At 55.0% G+C, this 17,678-nt stretch overlaps 6 protein-coding genes across 6 annotated transcripts; 3 read left to right on the top strand and 3 right to left on the bottom strand.

Moving 5' to 3' along the window:
• Positions 1 to 569: 569 nt before the first annotated feature.
• Positions 570 to 2,377, bottom strand: NECHADRAFT_46968 (uncharacterized protein; the record flags this gene model as incomplete). The annotated part of the gene is made up of 2 exons (XM_003048702.1): positions 570 to 1,966; positions 2,017 to 2,377. The coding sequence occupies 2 exons, from the start codon at positions 2,375 to 2,377 to the stop codon at positions 570 to 572; spliced, it is 1,758 nt and encodes a 585-aa protein (XP_003048748.1).
• Positions 2,378 to 4,556: 2,179 nt separating this feature from the next.
• NECHADRAFT_95505 (uncharacterized protein) lies at positions 4,557 to 6,237 on the top strand (the record flags this gene model as incomplete). The annotated part of the gene is made up of 2 exons (XM_003048888.1): positions 4,557 to 5,317; positions 5,379 to 6,237. The coding sequence occupies 2 exons, from the start codon at positions 4,557 to 4,559 to the stop codon at positions 6,235 to 6,237; spliced, it is 1,620 nt and encodes a 539-aa protein (XP_003048934.1).
• A 641-nt stretch (positions 6,238 to 6,878) lies between these two features.
• On the bottom strand, positions 6,879 to 7,623 carry NECHADRAFT_83750 (uncharacterized protein; the record flags this gene model as incomplete). Its single annotated transcript, XM_003048701.1, has 2 exons — positions 6,879 to 6,978; positions 7,028 to 7,623. The coding sequence occupies 2 exons, from the start codon at positions 7,621 to 7,623 to the stop codon at positions 6,879 to 6,881; spliced, it is 696 nt and encodes a 231-aa protein (XP_003048747.1).
• A 1,936-nt stretch (positions 7,624 to 9,559) lies between these two features.
• Positions 9,560 to 11,802, top strand: NECHADRAFT_95504 (uncharacterized protein; the record flags this gene model as incomplete). The annotated part of the gene is made up of 3 exons (XM_003048887.1): positions 9,560 to 9,706; positions 10,192 to 10,436; positions 10,518 to 11,802. 3 exons carry the CDS (start codon positions 9,560 to 9,562, stop codon positions 11,800 to 11,802), a joined length of 1,677 nt encoding a protein of 558 aa, XP_003048933.1.
• Positions 11,803 to 14,038: 2,236 nt separating this feature from the next.
• Positions 14,039 to 16,057, top strand: NECHADRAFT_71054 (uncharacterized protein; the record flags this gene model as incomplete). The annotated part of the gene is made up of 2 exons (XM_003048886.1): positions 14,039 to 14,467; positions 14,522 to 16,057. The coding sequence occupies 2 exons, from the start codon at positions 14,039 to 14,041 to the stop codon at positions 15,557 to 15,559; spliced, it is 1,467 nt and encodes a 488-aa protein (XP_003048932.1). The 3' UTR covers positions 15,560 to 16,057.
• Positions 16,058 to 16,154: 97 nt separating this feature from the next.
• NECHADRAFT_62787 (uncharacterized protein) lies at positions 16,155 to 17,678 on the bottom strand (the record flags this gene model as incomplete). The annotated part of the gene is made up of 3 exons (XM_003048700.1): positions 16,155 to 16,962; positions 17,014 to 17,553; positions 17,628 to 17,678. The coding sequence occupies 3 exons, from the start codon at positions 17,676 to 17,678 to the stop codon at positions 16,291 to 16,293; spliced, it is 1,263 nt and encodes a 420-aa protein (XP_003048746.1). The 3' UTR covers positions 16,155 to 16,290.

Raw genomic sequence — 17,678 nt, 5'->3', positions numbered from 1 at the left:
TGGAAGGGGAGGGGGATATACCGAGGACGATATACGAAGGTCGTGGAGGGACGCCCGTATATAGCCATAGCCAAGCAGCAAAAATCGACGTGCATTAACTGATAGTGTAACGTGAACAAGTGTATCATAGAGTCACACAATTTGATTGTAGCCGCGTAGGCAACAGCAAAGTAGTAGCATTGGGACGAATCAATCCCTGGTTAGCCGTGAAACGTGAAACGTAGTGCTGTGGTAGGTGAGCAAGTAGTGGTCTGTTCAAGTTTGATCACAATTGTGATGATCCAGGAGAGTGATACGAGCTTTGAAGGTCCCTTTTCAAGATTCCATGGGCGTGGTATGTCTTTTGATTTAATGTACAAAAAGGTATCATCTATCCACCTCCCCCTTGACATCCATCCCAAACATCACCATCAAGATCAAGTAAATTAGCGCAAAAAAGCAGAACCTTTGCCCATCCCCTTTCCTGATCCCAAGAAATCTACTAGTCTTTGCGACGTGTCACTTCCTCTAACTGGGTCTGTCGGCGAGGCTGATACCTTTTGCATGACAAGTTCCCCGTCGTGCCTAGTCTACCGTCTCCAGTTTGCACCCGCGTTGCCGGGGTTCGCTGGTGCCTCCTGGGCAGGCTGCTCAGCCGTTGCTGCTGCGGGTTGCGGTGCTGCCTGCTGGGAGACTTGTTGAGGGTCCTGCTGAGGAGCCTGCGCAGGGCTGAACTGTTGCGTAGGGTCGGTCATGGCGGCGTCCTGCATGGCAAGGGCCATACCGTTCTGAAGCCCACCGGGGATCATTATGGGATTGTTGTGGTGAGGCAGAGCGCCCATGGCAGTTGGGTCGATGCCCATGGGTAGGGCATCCATGCCTGTGGGAAGCATCATGGGGGCGCCACCGTTGGGCACCTGGTGATCGGTGAGGAGTCCGGAGCCGAGGGAGCCCTCGGGGTGCAGAGGGTACATGAGGCCCTCCATGGTGTTACCGTCAAAGACGACCATGTTCTGGATGGGCTGCTGCGTCTGGCCGAGCACATTAATAACATCCTGAGCGAGCTGGCCACCGAGAATGGCGGCGACAGGAGAGATCTCGCTGACGAGGTTCTGGAGGAAGCTGCGCAGAAACTCTGGACGGAGGGTCTCGCTGGGTAGGCCGAGGGCCTTGTGCTTTTGGGTGGCAATCTGCGTGAACATCTTAAGGTCATCGCGACTGCTGGGGACGCGGCCGCCCTGGATCTGCATAAACTCCCATAGGGCGCGGAGACAGGAGAGTGCAGGGGTCACGCTCTTGAGTCGTCGGCGGGACTGTGTGTATTCCTCGGGAAGGCCGCCAACGTCGCTGGCGAGGAACCATGTGGAATAGAGCTCCCGCTTGGTGACAGACTCGATTGTCTTGGGGCCTTCCTTGCGGGTCTGGACGTCGACGATGGTGCGAGTGCGTGTCTCGGGGCCAGGGACGGTTGGTACGTTTCCGAGATCACGCTGGATGACGTAGTCATGCTCGATGAGATCGCTAAAGATGAATCCGTAGAGGCCGTGGCAACCAGCGGCGTAGAATGCCTTACAGTTCAGGCGGGTGGCGGTGTTGATGATGTTGAATGACTCGGGGTCAAGGTCAGTGGCAATAACGATGTCGAAGCCAGCAAAGTAACTGGGTCCCTTTGTCTTGACGCCTTCTGTGTCGACATGGACACGAACGCGAGGGTTGAGCTTCTGGAGGGCGGCACTCGCAGCCTGGGCACGGTTCTGGCCGATGATGCTGTCATCATCAGAGAGGAAGAACTGGGAGCCGCGATCGGCTTCGGTGACAACGGCGCCGTCCAGGAGAGTGAGAGAGCCAATGCCAGCGAGGACAAGGTTCTTTGCGATCTCGTTGGCGAGAGCCTTGATGGTGATGAGGAGAATGTTTGCGCTTTGAATCTTGGCCTGGGCGGCCATGCCCCAGAGGCGGATCTGGCGATCATAGAGAGCAATCTCATCTGAATATGTTAGAGCTGGCGCATATGAGATTTGCTGGCGCGAGACTTACCAGCACTGACCGTGGCAGGTGGCGGTGCCACAGGGACACCAAAGGCGTGAGGTTGGCCGTTTGGCATAGTCATTCCAGGCTGCATCATGAAGGCTGAGGGGTCTGCTAGAGGCATCTGCATCGCGGCGGCCAACATGGTGGGATCCGCCATGAGTGAGGGATCAGGCATCATGCCAGCCGTGGCTTCGGGGTTCATTGAGCTGAGGAGATGATCTGGTAGCTGAGGAATGGCGTTGCCGTTGCCGTTGAGGTTGGCGCCAGCGTCGATGGGAGGCATCGCAGCGGCCGCGCTGGCATCTGGGAGCTGCTGAACCTGAGGCGCAACCTGAGGCTGGCCTTGATTCTGGGTTGAGGCGTCCATCGGAAGAGACTCTGCGCGGGAGGGGGAGAGGACAGGAGAGTGAGATTGATGAGTAGACGGAGGCAGAAGATGCCCTTGTCGTTGCCCGCGATGTTGGCGCAAGGCTGCGAAGCTACCGAGCAAAGTCGCAAGAGGTTGTTATTGGTGAGATGAGGCGAAACGCGCGTGACAAGGAATGCCCAGCCCGCTGGGTTATAAGCAGCTCTTGCGATCAGCCCAAGACCCTCATGCGCCGTTTACTGCTGAGGAGAAGGCAGGTATCCGAGATTGTAGGCGTAAACGAGGTGCGCCTCTTGGTGTTTGTTTGCTTGCTTGTGGACGTGACCTTTTTTAGTGATGTGATATCATATATCGAATCTCGGAGGATGGTAGGTGCCTTTCAAGGTCGCAAGCTGGGAGTGAAGTTTACTGAGCTGGCCGTTGAGGAAGTACTTCTGATTGGTCAAAATAAATTGTTAGTGGGATCGCCTGTGCGGCTGCGTGTGGGGGGGGACAAACGCGCCCTGGGGAACGGGCCAAGGGGGGTACATTGAACAGAGAAAGTTGGATGTGAATATGGGTGTATTCTATAGGTTGAATCTCATATGGCACTCACGGCTACTTGCAGTCTGTTCTCACAGTGTTTCTCAGTTGGTGGTGATTTGCTTACAGCTCGCATGATGAAGCGGTTAGGTACCGGGGAGAGGGAACCGGCATGGCGGTACCTGGCAGTCCAGTCACGTGTGACAAGCGCGGATGCACCTCTCGACCTATGGATTCGTAGACTGTAAACCAAGACCGAGACAAGCAAACACAGGCTCTCAGCTAATGAGTGAGCTGTGCTGGCACGGGAAGGCTTGCTGCACTGCTTCTATAATAAGACGCCGGGAAAGCAAGACTTGGCGAACGAGAGCAACGGGTTGTGCTATGCAGGTAGTCTTGCACAGCACATAGCGTCTTGCAAATCGGGTGCTCCAAAGGACCAGTCCGGTCTAGACGTTGCACGCCATTCGGCTGAGTGAAAAGATACCTACACACCGCAAGAGTGACAGGGCTTACAGCATCTGCGTTTGAGCCAAGTAAGAGGAGTAAGGGTCGTAATGGAAATGAGAATGCCTATCCTCACACACAAACACGCATGCCTGCTCATATTGCTGACACCCATTCCCTGCACGAGTGGCTCTCAACGCCTTGTCCCCTAAGAAGCCACCAACATTGGGGCACACACAGGGCCTCCCTCGCTGTGGCTTTACCGCCTTTATCCGCAGGCAACCCCTCCATCATCTTTTCGATCTCGGTCCATTTCGCCCATTTCAATCTCATCCATCTATCTACCTGCCTAGGCTACGACCTTAAGATATCAGCTCAAACTCGTTCGAATCTCTCGTCTCGATACCCGTCCGCTTGCGCTTCCTGTATAGATCTTGACCGCTGTACATACCTTACTCTTGGTACCCTCTCGCCGCCCTTGGCCAGAGATCCCTCTCGTCTTTTGGGCGTCGCTTCTCTTCTCTTCTGATGGTGAGCCTGCCCACCCGCTTGCCGCCCTCTCCGCTCGCCTACCCCCGCCTTGCTGGAGACCCTACTCTGTAGGGGAAAGGCCGCCGTCACTATGATGCCCCCCCTCCAGGCTCATGTGTGCTGTGCCGCCTGACCTTCTTGGCCGGGGCCATGGACTGAGGCAAAATGTGGACTTCAAAATCCCACCATGTCATGTCCTGGGCGAGCGAAATAAAAGAGACTTGGGGACAGTCGGGCACAAAGCAAAAAAAAAAGACACAAAAAAAGAGAGGCGGAGATGTAACTCACACAAATCCCACAGTCGAGTCATTTGCACCACAGGCTGCTCCCCAAACCGTCGTCACTTCTCCGAGAATCAACTGAGGATCCCGACGCCTGGCCGTGACTCAAGACCTACCGACCGGGCACCAGATCGAGCGTCCCGTCGTTCACGTGGTAGAGCATAGGTTCCCTGTTCTGTTCTGTTCTGTCCTGTAGAACTCTAGCCTCGTGCTACCGTCTGTAACAGCACGGTACTGTGCAGGACGATACAGTACATTACATTACCACAGGCCTCGCCCGCCGTTAACTTATCCACATTTCATCTGCCGAACCGCCATCGTCGACCGCTCCCCCACGTCATAGCCGCTCGCCGAACGACTGAACCTCCCCTCCTTATCCGTTGTAGCCACAAGTCACCATGTCTTCCCGGTCGGGATCAAATTCCCACCGTCGCCATTCCCGAGAGCCTCACGACGACTTTCCGCCGCTGCCTCGACTACCCTCTCTGCGAGCATTAGCCCGAGACCGAGACAGTCCCTCGCCGAGTTCGTCCAGCCGCCCTCAGTCCCGACATTGGTCAACCGCATCACGCCGCGCCGAGCGCATCCGAAACCTCGAGAACCGCACTCCATCTGCGGGCTTTGACGATTTTGAACGTCCCATGGACGACGGCTGGCCGACATCTCGCCGCATCCGGATCGCCGCACCCGAGAGCAACCGTCCCACCAACCTCGAAGACCTGGATCGTCACCTCGAGGAGGCCAACTCGCACCTGCGCGCCCTGCTGGACCTACAAAACCACCCCAGCCTCACTCCTCCGCTCGTGCCATCCAACTACTCCCCAACCCTCCGCCCCCAGGATCTCCCCGACTCGAACCGACGACACAAGCGCCGGAAGCTGGATTCGGACCGCCTCGCGCCCGCCTTCAAGGGCTTTCGCTATGGAAAATACGGCCAGGTCGAGCCCGGCCAGCTCCAGATGGAGATTGTCAGTTGTGACGGGGGAATGTTCTCCAACGAGTCGTCATATGCCGCCGAGAATATTCTCAAGGACGACACCTCGGTGTACTGCACAAAGGGCAACAGGTGCAATATAGTGTTGCGGCACCAGGGTGCTACCGTCTTTACTCTGCGGGAGTTGGTAATCAAGGCGCCAGCGTCCATGAACTATTCACATCCGTATGTTCCTTTAGTCTTTGGCCATCCGTGGACATGACAGTTTGGCTGACTATCTGAACAGTGTGAGAGAGGGAATGGTCTTTGTGGCCATGGACCAGGACGATATGCTCAGCAGAACAGCACATTATCAGATTCAATACATGCCGCCGCGAGCAGGCGAAGAGTCAGGCTCCGGGGAGGGGGATTTTAGGGCTCTACAGCCCATCCCGACCGAGACCATCTCTATCCAGCATCATGAGAACGGTACCACGACCACAAGGTACCGTCCAGCATACTACCGCGGCAACAGCGACGACTACGAACCCCGCCACCCCCAGATGCCGCGAGAATTTCTCTGGGATCTTCCCAACTTCCGTGTGACAGCAGAGTATAGCGACGATGAGGAGGATGAGTACGACGGGCGCCGTTTCCTCCGCCGTGCACCCAACCGCATAGGATCCCTCCCCTTCGAGACCCTCGACTCGGAATCCGACGATGGCGCAGAAATCTTTGACCCAGAGTACCTCGACGATCACCACCCCTCTCACTGGCGGCTTTACAGCAGCGCAGCTAACACTAGCGGATCCGGCTTCCCACCCTCATCCCGCCGCCGCGACCGTGAACGTGAGCGTGAGCGGGAACGCGACCGCTCCTCTAACAACTTGTCCCTGACCGAGGCCTGGGAGGCTCACAACTCAGCCACGCAAGAAGCTGTTCGCGCCGTAGGCGGTGGTGGTCTCCTCTCACCGCACGCCCGCTTCTTCATCGAGGAAAAGAAGAGCAAGTGCACCATCCGCTTCGACCCTCCCGTCTCGGGCCGCTTCATCCTCCTCAAGATGTGGAGCTCCCACCACGACCCCGCCAGCAATATCGACATCCAGTCCATCATTGCTCGGGGTTATGCTGGCCCGCGCTACTTCCCCTCTGTCCAGCTCCGTTGATGACGCCCCGCACGTGAGGATAGAGATGCGGGATGTGCGTGCCTGAGTATGGCTGAATCATATGAGCCGTGTTTGTAGGAATGACGATGAAAGCATATGACACGAGGATGAACGGTTGTCTCGATTGGGATGAGCGTGATCGGCTCATTGTCATCAGCTCCCACCTTTGGTTGAACATGGGTTGAGAAAGCTCCATCCAATGAAGCCGACATATTTTGCATTTTCCACCTGGTTTACAGTACTTGGGAGCAAACGAAATGAGACATGCATCATCTCGAAGGAATGGAACCCGCCGTCTGGCTGACGGTGTGGCTATGGATCGTGTATAGAGGAGTTCCGGATATGATTTAGCAAGGCATTGGAATGAGACTCAAGCCATGAGACATTCGCACAATACCATTATCAATTGTCAGTTAGAGAACTAAGCTCAGCATTCACTGTGCAAGAACAATGTCTGATTCACTCCATCTCCATTTACTGCCATAATAGTGTATGCTGTTGTCCCAATTAAGAAACCCATGCGCCAAGCTAATGATACAAAGTCGAAATCCTCAAACTCCAAGTGAAAGAGACTTTTATCTCAGAACCATCACCCGAAGCTCTCAACCCTCGGATCATGCTCCCCTGTCGTACCTCTTCGCTCAGGCGCCACTTGTAGCGCTGGTTCGGCGAGAGTCCACGCCGAAGTCAGTTGGAAGATCAAAAATAGCCCCAAGGAAAGTCAGGTAGATTCCAGCGAAGCTGCATCCTAGTTAGCGAGTTCTGGAAGGACTGAGTGTACAATACTTACAAAGTGAGGTGAGCGAGGACAAGTGCTGCCTGGCCGATTGCGTAGTTGCTCTTGCAGACAAGCGAGAAGGATCCATCATTGCGGTACCAGCCAAAGACGAAGACGGGAGCGAAGGCGAGGACAATTAGGGCGATGACCCGGAAGACGTACCGGGGGAAACGGCTGCCGAAACTTCTGCCTCGGGCAAAGACGAAGTAGAGTAGAGTAGCGGTGGCAAGCCAGGACAGGAAGGCGATAGCGGAGAGAAAGAAGAAGGGCAGCCATGCAGGGTCGTTGGGGTCGAGACGAAAAAGCTGAACGTTGCTTTGGAAGTCACGGTCATTTGCGAAGCGTGCGTTTCCCCGGCCAAAAGGTCCCCTTCGGAAGTCGTCATCGTCGTCGCGACGGACGAGACCTCGGCCGTCCCGGGGGACAGTAATAAAGCGCGATGTTGCATCTGACAGAGCAGACTGTTGCATCTGAGGCCAGTCTCCACCGGCAGTGATGGCGGCGAGGATGAAAGTGACGAAACTGCCAATGCTGAAGATGATGAGGAACGCCTTGAGGATGAGACGGATGAACCGTTGACTGGGGATGTTTCCATCAGGGTTCTGCATGTTTGCTGAGGGAACTCTGGAGACGAGGACTGAGTGCTAGCAAAGGGCAGATTTGGGAAGGTGAAAGCGATACTGCGGATGATGGTTTGGAGTTTGGATATCAAGACAAGATAAGATGATGGTGCTGGGTTGAATCTGATGGATGACAGCCAAAAAGATGAAGATGGAGATGGAGGGAAGAAAAGAGAAGAAGCGAGAGTCAGAGAGAAGAGGTTTTTGTCTACCCATGGTGAGCTGAGCACCTTCCCATCATCTCGAGTTCGACTTTGGAAGTTGCACCGCACATGAGCGCTGTAAGTGGAAGGATGATTTGAGGGAATCAGTTATCACGGCCATCGTGCCTTCTTCGGTTTGCAGGAGCTCAACACTGCCTGCGAACAGAAACCCAGGCCTATGGCTGGTAGTGCTAGAGAGGGATGATTATGCGATGTAGTTGGAGATTTGCCTCTTTTGGCAAGTGGTGATGTCCTCGTAGCGAGTTGAGAAACTGGAGCTTGGTCTGAATATACTCTACCTTTTGCGAGCTATCGTTCACAGGAATTCCCACCCGCTCTTCCGTCACCGGAAGACAGAGATGGCCTGGCAGTTCCTCCCGTAGCTGCCTTGCTACCTCCCGTCGTTGAACCGGTTCACCGTCTGAAGGCACCTGCTTCTGATGGCGGGAGGGGAAGGAACGCCCGCTCCAGCCACGACCCCATGTTCTTGCCTCTTGCGCAATGGACTTGGATCTACGAAGGAAGTCACAGAGATGACGTTGTTGCCAGTAGGTACCTACCTACCTATCTACCTGCGTGATCAACACAGGTGGAGAGAGATAGGTAGGACACCAGCTCATGACCGATCGAGGGACGCCAAGGCTTCAGGCCGGTGTAACTGATAGAGCTGGAATTCGGGGCTAAGATAGTCCTTCTCCATAGTTGAGAGCTGGTGTGGTTTATGCTCGACGCTTGGCATCTGAGCTTGACGATAGGTGAGCAGATCAATCCGGCCAAGAAGTGGATGTCGGAGAGTTTGGTCTTGGGAGCCTAGACCCTGAACAAGCTCTGATACTCCTGGTGCCTGTAAACTCCACACCAGGGACGGACCATTCACCGTCTTGCCATGATGGAGAGTTTCCTGACGCCACGGGTAGTTAAAGATCAGCCACTGGAGCACGGGATGAGGCATCGATGGGCCGCTGGATCGTGGCGGCACAGTTCGTCAACGGGGTCAAGACTGTTCCTGCTTGGTTGGGAGGGACTAGGGGGGCCTGGACTCGCTCAACAGACTTTTACAAGGCACGAGGCTGAAGAATGGATGCACGACAAAGTCTGAAACTCAGTTGACGTTGACCAAATCCTTCCCGGAAGATGCATCGGCTGCAGGTTCCCGTGGTACAGGGGGAGGTTGAGTTCGACCACGCGAGAGTGAAGAAAGGTGAGGGTCCAGTCCAGCAAAAGCAACGAGTAAGCATGCACAAGCTATGTAATTCTGCATGAATTAAGTCAGTTGTGCATTGTTGATCCTCCCGTATTGCTTATTTTGATGAGATGAATTTCAATTTCAGGGACCCAGCAAAGGGATACGACATTATTGATTTGAGCCCCAATAGTTGCTGTACTGTGCTGTGCCCTGATGCAGCGACTATTGCTTCTTCCAGGGAATGAAGAAATCAATGAATGACTTCTAGGGCGATGTCCGCCCACGGTCCGCCGGCCCCAGCGCCAGCTGAGGCCCGAGAGTCACACAGAAACATCCATGGAGTGGCGCGCGTCGACATTCCTCAGCAGCCAGGGATCTGCACCCTTGGCGTACCCAAGCTTGGCTGGGTTTGGTAGGTAGCCTAGTTGTGAGACAATTCGAGACGACATTCTGCCCGCGTCTTTTCCGGAAAAGGCTTCGATTCAAGGCGATAGTTGGCATCGCAGGTATGTGCATTGTATATGGATTCTCTGTAATGGCTTGTCCTCGTGGGAGCTATCCTGCCGGTGGCTGTAGGAATTGCCTGATGTGTACGTCCGTCGTCGCCACCAAGACCACTACAACACTACCTTGCACATACAGACCAAAAGGACCCCTCCCCGGGCCCATCAAACCCATACCCGTCCATCCGCTTGAGAGCTGCTGCGCCTGTAGTTGGCTCTGTCTACTGTGCTGCACCTAGTTTTTGCTCGCTTGCCCAACCGGACTTGGCCACGCGCAGAAACACTCGACGCCGGCTTGTGTTTACCTACCTCCAATACCTGCCATACTTATCTAGGGTCCTCTCCACCAAATCCTGATCTTCCTCGTCCATCGCCAACCTCCTCGTCTCTCTCGCCGACTGCGTCTGTCTCACTGCCTGTCTCTCCGCCTTTTCTACACGAAACAATCGACAAGAACCCACAAGTAATCACCCCAAGACAGCTGCCGTCGCTGCTAGCGTCACTTCTACGCCTGTCTCACCGGATCCGTTTCGCTGGACCCCTGCTCCCGTCAAATCTCCCTACACGCTATTCCGTGAAACCCCCCTTGGGGCCGAAACCTTAGCACATCATGCTACCTCCGGATGGGCTCCAGGGGCTCAACGATCAAGCCTGCTTCGACCAGGGCGAACTTCCTGTCGATTGCCGTTCTCAGCCAGATGCCCCGAATCCCCCGAACGCCCCTGCAACTCCTGTCTCCAAAGTCCGTGCCTCGACCGCGAGGAGACGTCTTGCTCTGACATCCAAACCCGTCAACACGCACCTGGCGGAAACAATACCTCGTCGTCTCTCCACTGCCGTTCCCGAGTGTTCGTCATCAGCGCCTTTACCAACGCCTTCAACGTTTTCAGCACCTTCAACGCCTTCAACGTCGCTACCGGCTCCTCTGCCGTCTCCTCCACTACCGTCTCCTCCACTCGCTCCTCCTGTGGCCGCCCATCATCCCCCTAGCTCTGTCCGAAGACCCGATCCCGGACTCCATGTAGAACCTACCTCCCCGAGGCTTCACTCCCCTTTGCGTCACTCCGTGACCTTTTCCAACGATATCGACCTCGCGCCTGAATCACAGTTTCAAAGCCCTCCCGCCGGGCATTTTCGGCCCCAATTCTTCGACATGGCTTTCACCGGTGATAAGAGGACCACTGTCCCCAGGTCCAGGACCAGTCTGCCTGCTGTTGTGGAGGAAGCTCCTCGAAATCGATTTCCGTCTTGGTTCTCTCGCGCCAGTGTTTCTGCCCCTACCGCATCAGCACCCTCATCGACACCAGCGGTTCCCGAAGCTCGACCACGCAGCGGCTCATCGGCGTCCAAGATTGCGGCCGCAGCTGCTCTGTCTCGATTCAACATCTTTGGCGCCATATCCACTCCTTCTACTCCTACCTCTCCCACATACGGCGACGAGCTGATGAATCTCGACATTGAAAAGGGTCTCTTTCCCAATGGAGCTCCTGTTGAAGGAAGCACATTCTCGCCATCCTCATTTAAGAACCTACAAATGAATGCCACCGGACTGCTGAGCAAGTTCCAGGCGGCCTATCAGCAACGCACAACCGAAGTCCAGGAGCTCAAGGCTGAGCGCGAGACGGAAGCATCCACTATGAACGACGCCGGGGAAAAGATTCGACAGCTTGAAAAGAAGCTCGATGAACAGGCCCGGCAAGCTGCAGAGCGCGATGCTTTTATCGAGCATCTACTCAACCAGCTTGCTGACCAAAAAGACCGCGCGGATATGGAGGCTGAGGCAAATCGCGAAAAAGAGTTGGCACCCTCTGGAGCTTCCACCATTTCCGAGGACCTGTGTATCGACGAGGATCGTCAAAGACGCTGGCGAAAGAGCACTTCGACCTCCTCTGATGATGGTAGTGTGGATGAAGCAAGTGTCTTTTCTCGATCCCGGAGCCCGACCATCTCTACCAGCATCATGTCAGCAGATATCAGCCCGGTCACGACCCCCACAATTCAGTATAAGCCAGTCATTATTGAGCCTCCACGGGTCAACCGCAACAGCAGCGCTCAAATGAACCCTATTCAGAAGCTCTTCAAGGGGATGACTAGTGAAGCGCCCAGGAATACAGCCCCTGACACCTGTCGCAATTGCCAAGGGCAGGAGGCCAGTATTGCTTGGGATACAGTCAATCTTCTCAAGGATGAAAACAAGGGGCTCAAGCAAAGAGTCGAAGAACTTGAGACAGCTGTCGAGGGCGCACTAGATGTCGTCAATGGCTTGGTGTTGTGATGGCAGCCCCTGAGCTGCTGTCAAACCACTGTAACCTGAGATGAGACCCTTGACGGGTGCTCAATGGCGTTGTCACACGGTAACATGGCGTTCAAAATGCATCATGTCATGGCGGTGATTGTGAAACGAACCTTTTTATTTCCTTTGTTTATTGGTGTTTCTGAGGGGTTAAGAACACAGCCGAACTGGGTACACGGCGGCGTTTCAGGGCATTTGATACCATTCTGCACAGGTTGGAGGACCATTTTTACTCTCGTTATAGCATAGAGACGGGTCAGTCTCTCATGATACCTCGACCATTACTTATCCTGTTAGATGCAAAAAAATCTGGATACATTGACACTATCATAGTGTCTGAACTTGGAGTAACTGAATGCCTTGGTCTGCCTTGTGAAATGAATAAGTGACTAGTTGGCTGAGAACTGAGTGAGAGACCTTGAAGCCGGGAAGTGACGAATTGGCCTTTCCTCCTGGTATAGAGGCCATACGTTTCACAGGACTCGGTTTGCCAGAGGTGTTGCGTAGTTGTTGTGTCGACGCTATGTGGATGCGTCAATACTTCGGTATGCCCATGAGATCCTCTTCCTCCGACAAATATAACCAACTCGCGTGTGGTATGGATTGGATCAAGATTTCTTTTCATTTCCTGGTTCCGGCGTCTGATCGAACACTCTTCTCGCTGGACGAGATATATGTACAAAACCTCTGACATCCCTCGTGATGCATGCAAGTCATCTTTGCCCCCTCTTGGTGTCCTATACACGCCCGCTCTAGTGGTGCTCCTCGCCGTGGTGGTGCTCGTCCTCGAGGAAGAAATACTCGTATCCGCAGTAGGCAGCGAAGGCGACGGTCGCGATACCGAGGCCGGGGAAGCCGTTCTTGAAGCGGTTCCAGCGGGTGTAGCTGCCCTGGTATCGCCAAGCTTCGCTGTAGGAGAGGGAATAGTCAGTATGGAGATCTCCATGGCCAACGTATGAGGTTTAGAGGGCACTGACTTGCGCTCCCAGGGGTCGTATCGAGGTTGGCCGGTGGATTCTTGGAAGGCCCGCATGTTGAAGCCGGTGATGTTGGGCTTGGGCCCGCGCGAGGCGGCTCGTAGCACTCTGCACAGCGGACGGTCAGATATTCCAGTTGAATCATGTCAATTGACAAGGCCAATTGATAGGGTGGCGTGCGCGTCGTACCTCGTAGCAAGCATCGTGGGCTGAAGGAGAGAGATTCTGGGGGTGCAAGTTGAATCTGACGACAGGCAAATGATGGGCGAATGGAGAGCGAGCCAATTCGTCCTTACGGGCTAGAGTGATGGGCTGCCCGTCAAGCAACTGGGGCTCTTTCTCTCTAACAGCAACAGCAGGTCCAGGCTCCGGATCGGAACAAAGTGCCCCGATCATTCCGATGGCCCGTGCACGGACCATGCTCTGGGCTCGCTTCCAGTCTCCTCATCGACCTCTGTGCTGTGCCCTCGAAAGAGTCTCGTGCTGTTGGGGCAGAACAGAGCATATCATCATCATCTGTCCATTGCTTCGCCCGTTAATCCCCCCTCTCTCGACCAACGTATCTACTATTCACAGAAAAATCCAACCAAAATAACACCAAAAAAACTCACACGGGACATCTGTCGTTAGACGCTGAACGCAAACCCCGCGCGTATATCTATCTATCGTCACTTTCCCTCCACCCACTCTCCACCATACGACGTGGACTTGAGATCGATCACCCGCCCACGCCGCTCCCGCACCGCAGTGCTTGACGCCGTCCACCTCCGTCGCAAGGCCTCGATCTGGCTTGTGCCGGTATCGCACAGATCGTCCGATCCACCTTTGTCACCTCAATGTTCAGCGATCGCGGCCGTCGAGGTAACACGTATCCCAGGAAGTCGTCGCGTTAGAAACCCGTGCAAGGTTAGGATCAATCCCAAGGTCAGGGACCGCCGACACCTGCAACACCTCCACCGCTATCGTGGAGGCAGCCGCCACAAGGATTTGGGACACCGCCGAGAGCAGGGCCGCAACCTCAACTCCAAGGACTTAACCCAGCGGCAGGACATTTTTCGCCGCACCAGTTTCCTCGCCACGGCCAGTCGTCGCGTCTGCAGCCGCAAGCAGCCCTCAACCCGTCGGTAGGAGCCTTTCGCCCGCAACGACCAATCGATCTCGCCCGTCCTTTCTTCCCAGAGGCGCACAACTCCAATAACCGACCCGCTCCTTTCAACCAGAGAAGCCCTACCCGCGCTCCCATGCCGCCGCCGCAACTCCGGGGCTTCAGCGGCGGGCCCGCCGGCGCAGCGCCCTATCATCAGGGTGGTTTCCCTTCACATGGTCAACCACAGGGCGGCCACCTGGGCGCCAACCAGTACATGAACGCCAATGCGCAGCTCGGGCCTTTCTCTGCTGCCAACAGCAATGCTTTTACTGCTGGCCTGAACGGCCAAGGGTTCGCCGACACAGGGTTCGGTAGCCAAAGCGCAAGGATGGGATTCCACGGCCCAGCTGGCCTACAACAGCCGCAGCATGGAGGACAGGTTCACCAGAACGTCTTGATGGAGCACCCGGGGATCAGGTCGCACCCTAACAAGGGCAGGATACGAGAGGTGTGGAAGCATAACCTACACGAGGAGATGGCTGTGTTGAGAGAGCTGGTGGACAAATACCCCTACATTGCGATGGTGAGGCTCAGATGGTTGGCGACATCTACGGGAATTTGCTAATAATCTCCAAAGGACACCGAATTTCCGGGCGTTGTCGCAAGACCTATGGGAGGGTTCCGGGGGAAGAGCGACTACCACTACCAATGTCTGCGAACAAACGTCGATATGCTCAAGGTTATCCAAATAGGCCTCACCTTCTTCAACGAGGACGGTGAAACCCCACCGGCCCGGCCATCAACAAACGACTCCGATTTCGGCTTGGCCGCTCGAAGAGCAGCAAGCAACGCCCCCTTCCCCTGCTCCTGGCAGTTCAACTTCAAGTTTTCCCTCAAGGATGACATGTATAACGAGAAGTCGATCGAATCACTCCAACAGGCGGGTATCGACTTTAGCTTGCTTGAACGCGACGGCATCGATCCCCACGAATTCGCCTCCCTCCTTATCCCCTCTGGTCTGGTGTGCTTCGACAACGTGCGATGGATCTCTTTCCACGGCGGTTACGATTTTGGCTACCTAACCAAGCTTCTTATTTGCACGCCCTTGCCTAACGATGAAGTCGATTTTGATACCAAGATGAAGCTCTACTTCCCGACAACATATGACGTGAAGCATCTCATGAAGTATGCCATCAAGCTACACAACTCTGGACTCCTCACACCAAGCGACCCCAGTAGTGCTGAGATCTTGCAAAAGTTTGAGCACAAGTCCGGCCTCGAGAACATTGCCGAAACCCTCAAGATTAAGCGCATTGGTTCGGCACACCAGGCAGGCTCCGACTCCCTCCTCACCGGCAAGGTCTTTTTCCAGATGCGCGACAAGATCTTTAGTAGCGACATTCCGGATGAACATGTCGGCAAGGTCTGGGGTCTGGGCTTCCCGGACTCTAGCGTCATCATGTCTATGATGAACCAGCAGAACGCTGGCAACGATGGTGCGAATAATGGCAACGGCCAGACTGGAGGGCCAAGCACACCCAACACTACAAGTGCTGGGCTTGCTACTACTCCTGGGCCCCAGGGCCACACTAACGGCATCACCAACACGGGGCCTATGACCCCTGGCGGCGGTGGTGGTGTGTTTGGCAGCTTTGCGTTTGGCGGAAACCGATGAGGGATAGACGCTTGTGGGAACCTCTCCCCAGGCTAGGAAACAAGTTAATACTCTCAAAGCTGCTCCGTCTTCTGTATTATGCCCCTTCGTTGCTTATACTCGTCTCACCAACCCACACCCTTCCTCCTATAATCACTGGCTTACCGCAATCTATATCTTGCAACCTATACCTTGCAGAAGGAAGCGCACGATAAGACGGAGCGATGCCAACGGGAACTTTAACATTTTGCTTGTCACTCATAATATATCGCCTCGATGGCATCGGCACTCTTCACCCAGTTCTCCTATCGCTCCAGGGCTCTTGGGTTTTTCTTTATTTCTGGGCATAGGATGTCGAGGTTGGGTTTTCTCTAGGGAGCATGGAAAAAGGTACGGATGGGAGGGTTGATATGCTGGTTCCGTGGTCTTGATGGCGTTGGCGCCGCTGCTGTATCCTGTATTGTATGGTCAATAGGGGGTGTTTCGTCCATTGGAACATGGCTCTGTTTGAGTATCTCGACCAGCGTAGGTATTGATTGTTCTTGTGAACCTTGTGCCCAAACTCGTGAGCCGTGATATGAACTAATGACTCGAAGAAACATGCTGCAACAGTATCTTGTAGGCAGTGCAAAGCTTCAGTTTCGCTACGGTTGTATGTATAATACATATGTTGTCTCCCAAACGCCAAACCCAAAGATGTATGCAATACAACGCCTAGTCCCATGTACCAAAAACTCAAATAAGTCAAACACTCAAGTGATGTACACCTTCTTCAAGGCGTCAAGAGGATAGGTCTCGCCTGTCCGCAAGTCCTTGACTTGGTCCGCAGGTAGACCTCCCTTCTTGGCCTGCATCTCGAGACGGTCTCTGCCGTAGACGCTGCCATTGGGGAGCAGCCGAAGGTCATGCTCCACATGACTCTGCGTGTGATGCGCGTATGGCACGTTGCGTGCGAGCTCGTTGAGCTCCGTGGAGCAGATGGGACAAACCCCATGGCCGAGCGTTGAAGCAGCGGCGGCGGCTGCTTCGGAGGGCGTATGAGAGGATGGCGTGGTGTGTGATGAGGGTGCAGGAGAGTGAGCATGGCACGCAGGGGTTTTCAAGGCGGATAGACCGGATGAGAGGGCGACATGAAGGAGCGGGACGGCAGGCAGCGCAAGCAGCTGGTTATGCGTGGCTGTGAAGAGGTTGGCAAGGTCAGTCCAGCGGGAGGGCTTGTAAAGGTCTTCGTATGCGGCAGAAGCGGGTGAGTTTGGTGGGATAGCGAGCAGACCACCTGCTTGCTGTACTTCGCGAGGAAAAGTTCCACGGTAGGGAGTTAGGTGTTTCTTTGCGTGGGCGATGGCTTCGGCAAGCTTGTTTGGTGACTGGGAACGGACAAGCTCGATGTACTGTTGGAAGCGAAGCATGAACTCGAGTTTGCTCTAGGAAAAGGTTAGTTTTGCCATGGATAACATCAAGTATTGGACACGCACCTCCATCTTTCGCAGCTCTTTCTTGTTATCTGTGCACCATGCCAGAGCCTCGGTGACGCTTCCCTTCAAGAGGGCATCACGAATGCGGCTCGCAGCAACAAAGGTATCAACATCAACGAGGTTCTCAATCCCACGCTGTTGCGCCAGCTCCTTTGCAGTCTCATTGTATCCATGGCGCAGCAGATAGTCGGCCAGCAGGCGATCCAGCCTCTTCCTGCTCCAGGCCTCGTACTTGACGTCCTCCACCGAGTCGAGGGCGTAGAGCTCGTCGAGGTGTGCGATGCGGGCGGCGGCCTGGGTGTGTAGACGGGACTCTTCTGCAGCGTTGGCAGAGAGCTTGCGCTTCACGCCGCGCATGCGGGAGATCATGGCGTCGATGTTTCGTAGGACATCTTGCTGGGACGTGCGACCGGAGACGGCGGCCGTGGCAGAGTCTTTGAGCAGCGTCTTGAGGGCCGAGGTATCCTTCTCAATGGTGAAGTGTGCAGCGCGAAAGTTCTTTCGGAGAAGCTCGGAGGGAAGTCGGAGTAGAGGTTGGTCCTGGTATCATGAGCGTTAGAGCTAGAAGATGGAAGTGCAGGCGGTGATGCTGGATGGCGAGAGGATGGACGTACGAGAAGGAGATGCTCGTTGTGTTTTATGGCGGAGAGTTCGTGGTCGCCCAT

This window comes from Fusarium vanettenii (assembly GCF_000151355.1).
Source record: "Fusarium vanettenii 77-13-4 chromosome 8 genomic scaffold NECHAsca_10_chr8_2_0, whole genome shotgun sequence".
NCBI lineage: Eukaryota > Fungi > Ascomycota > Sordariomycetes > Hypocreales > Nectriaceae > Fusarium > Fusarium vanettenii.
The sequence above is the reverse complement of the archived record's forward strand: the minus strand, read 5'-3'. Positions and strand labels throughout refer to the sequence as shown.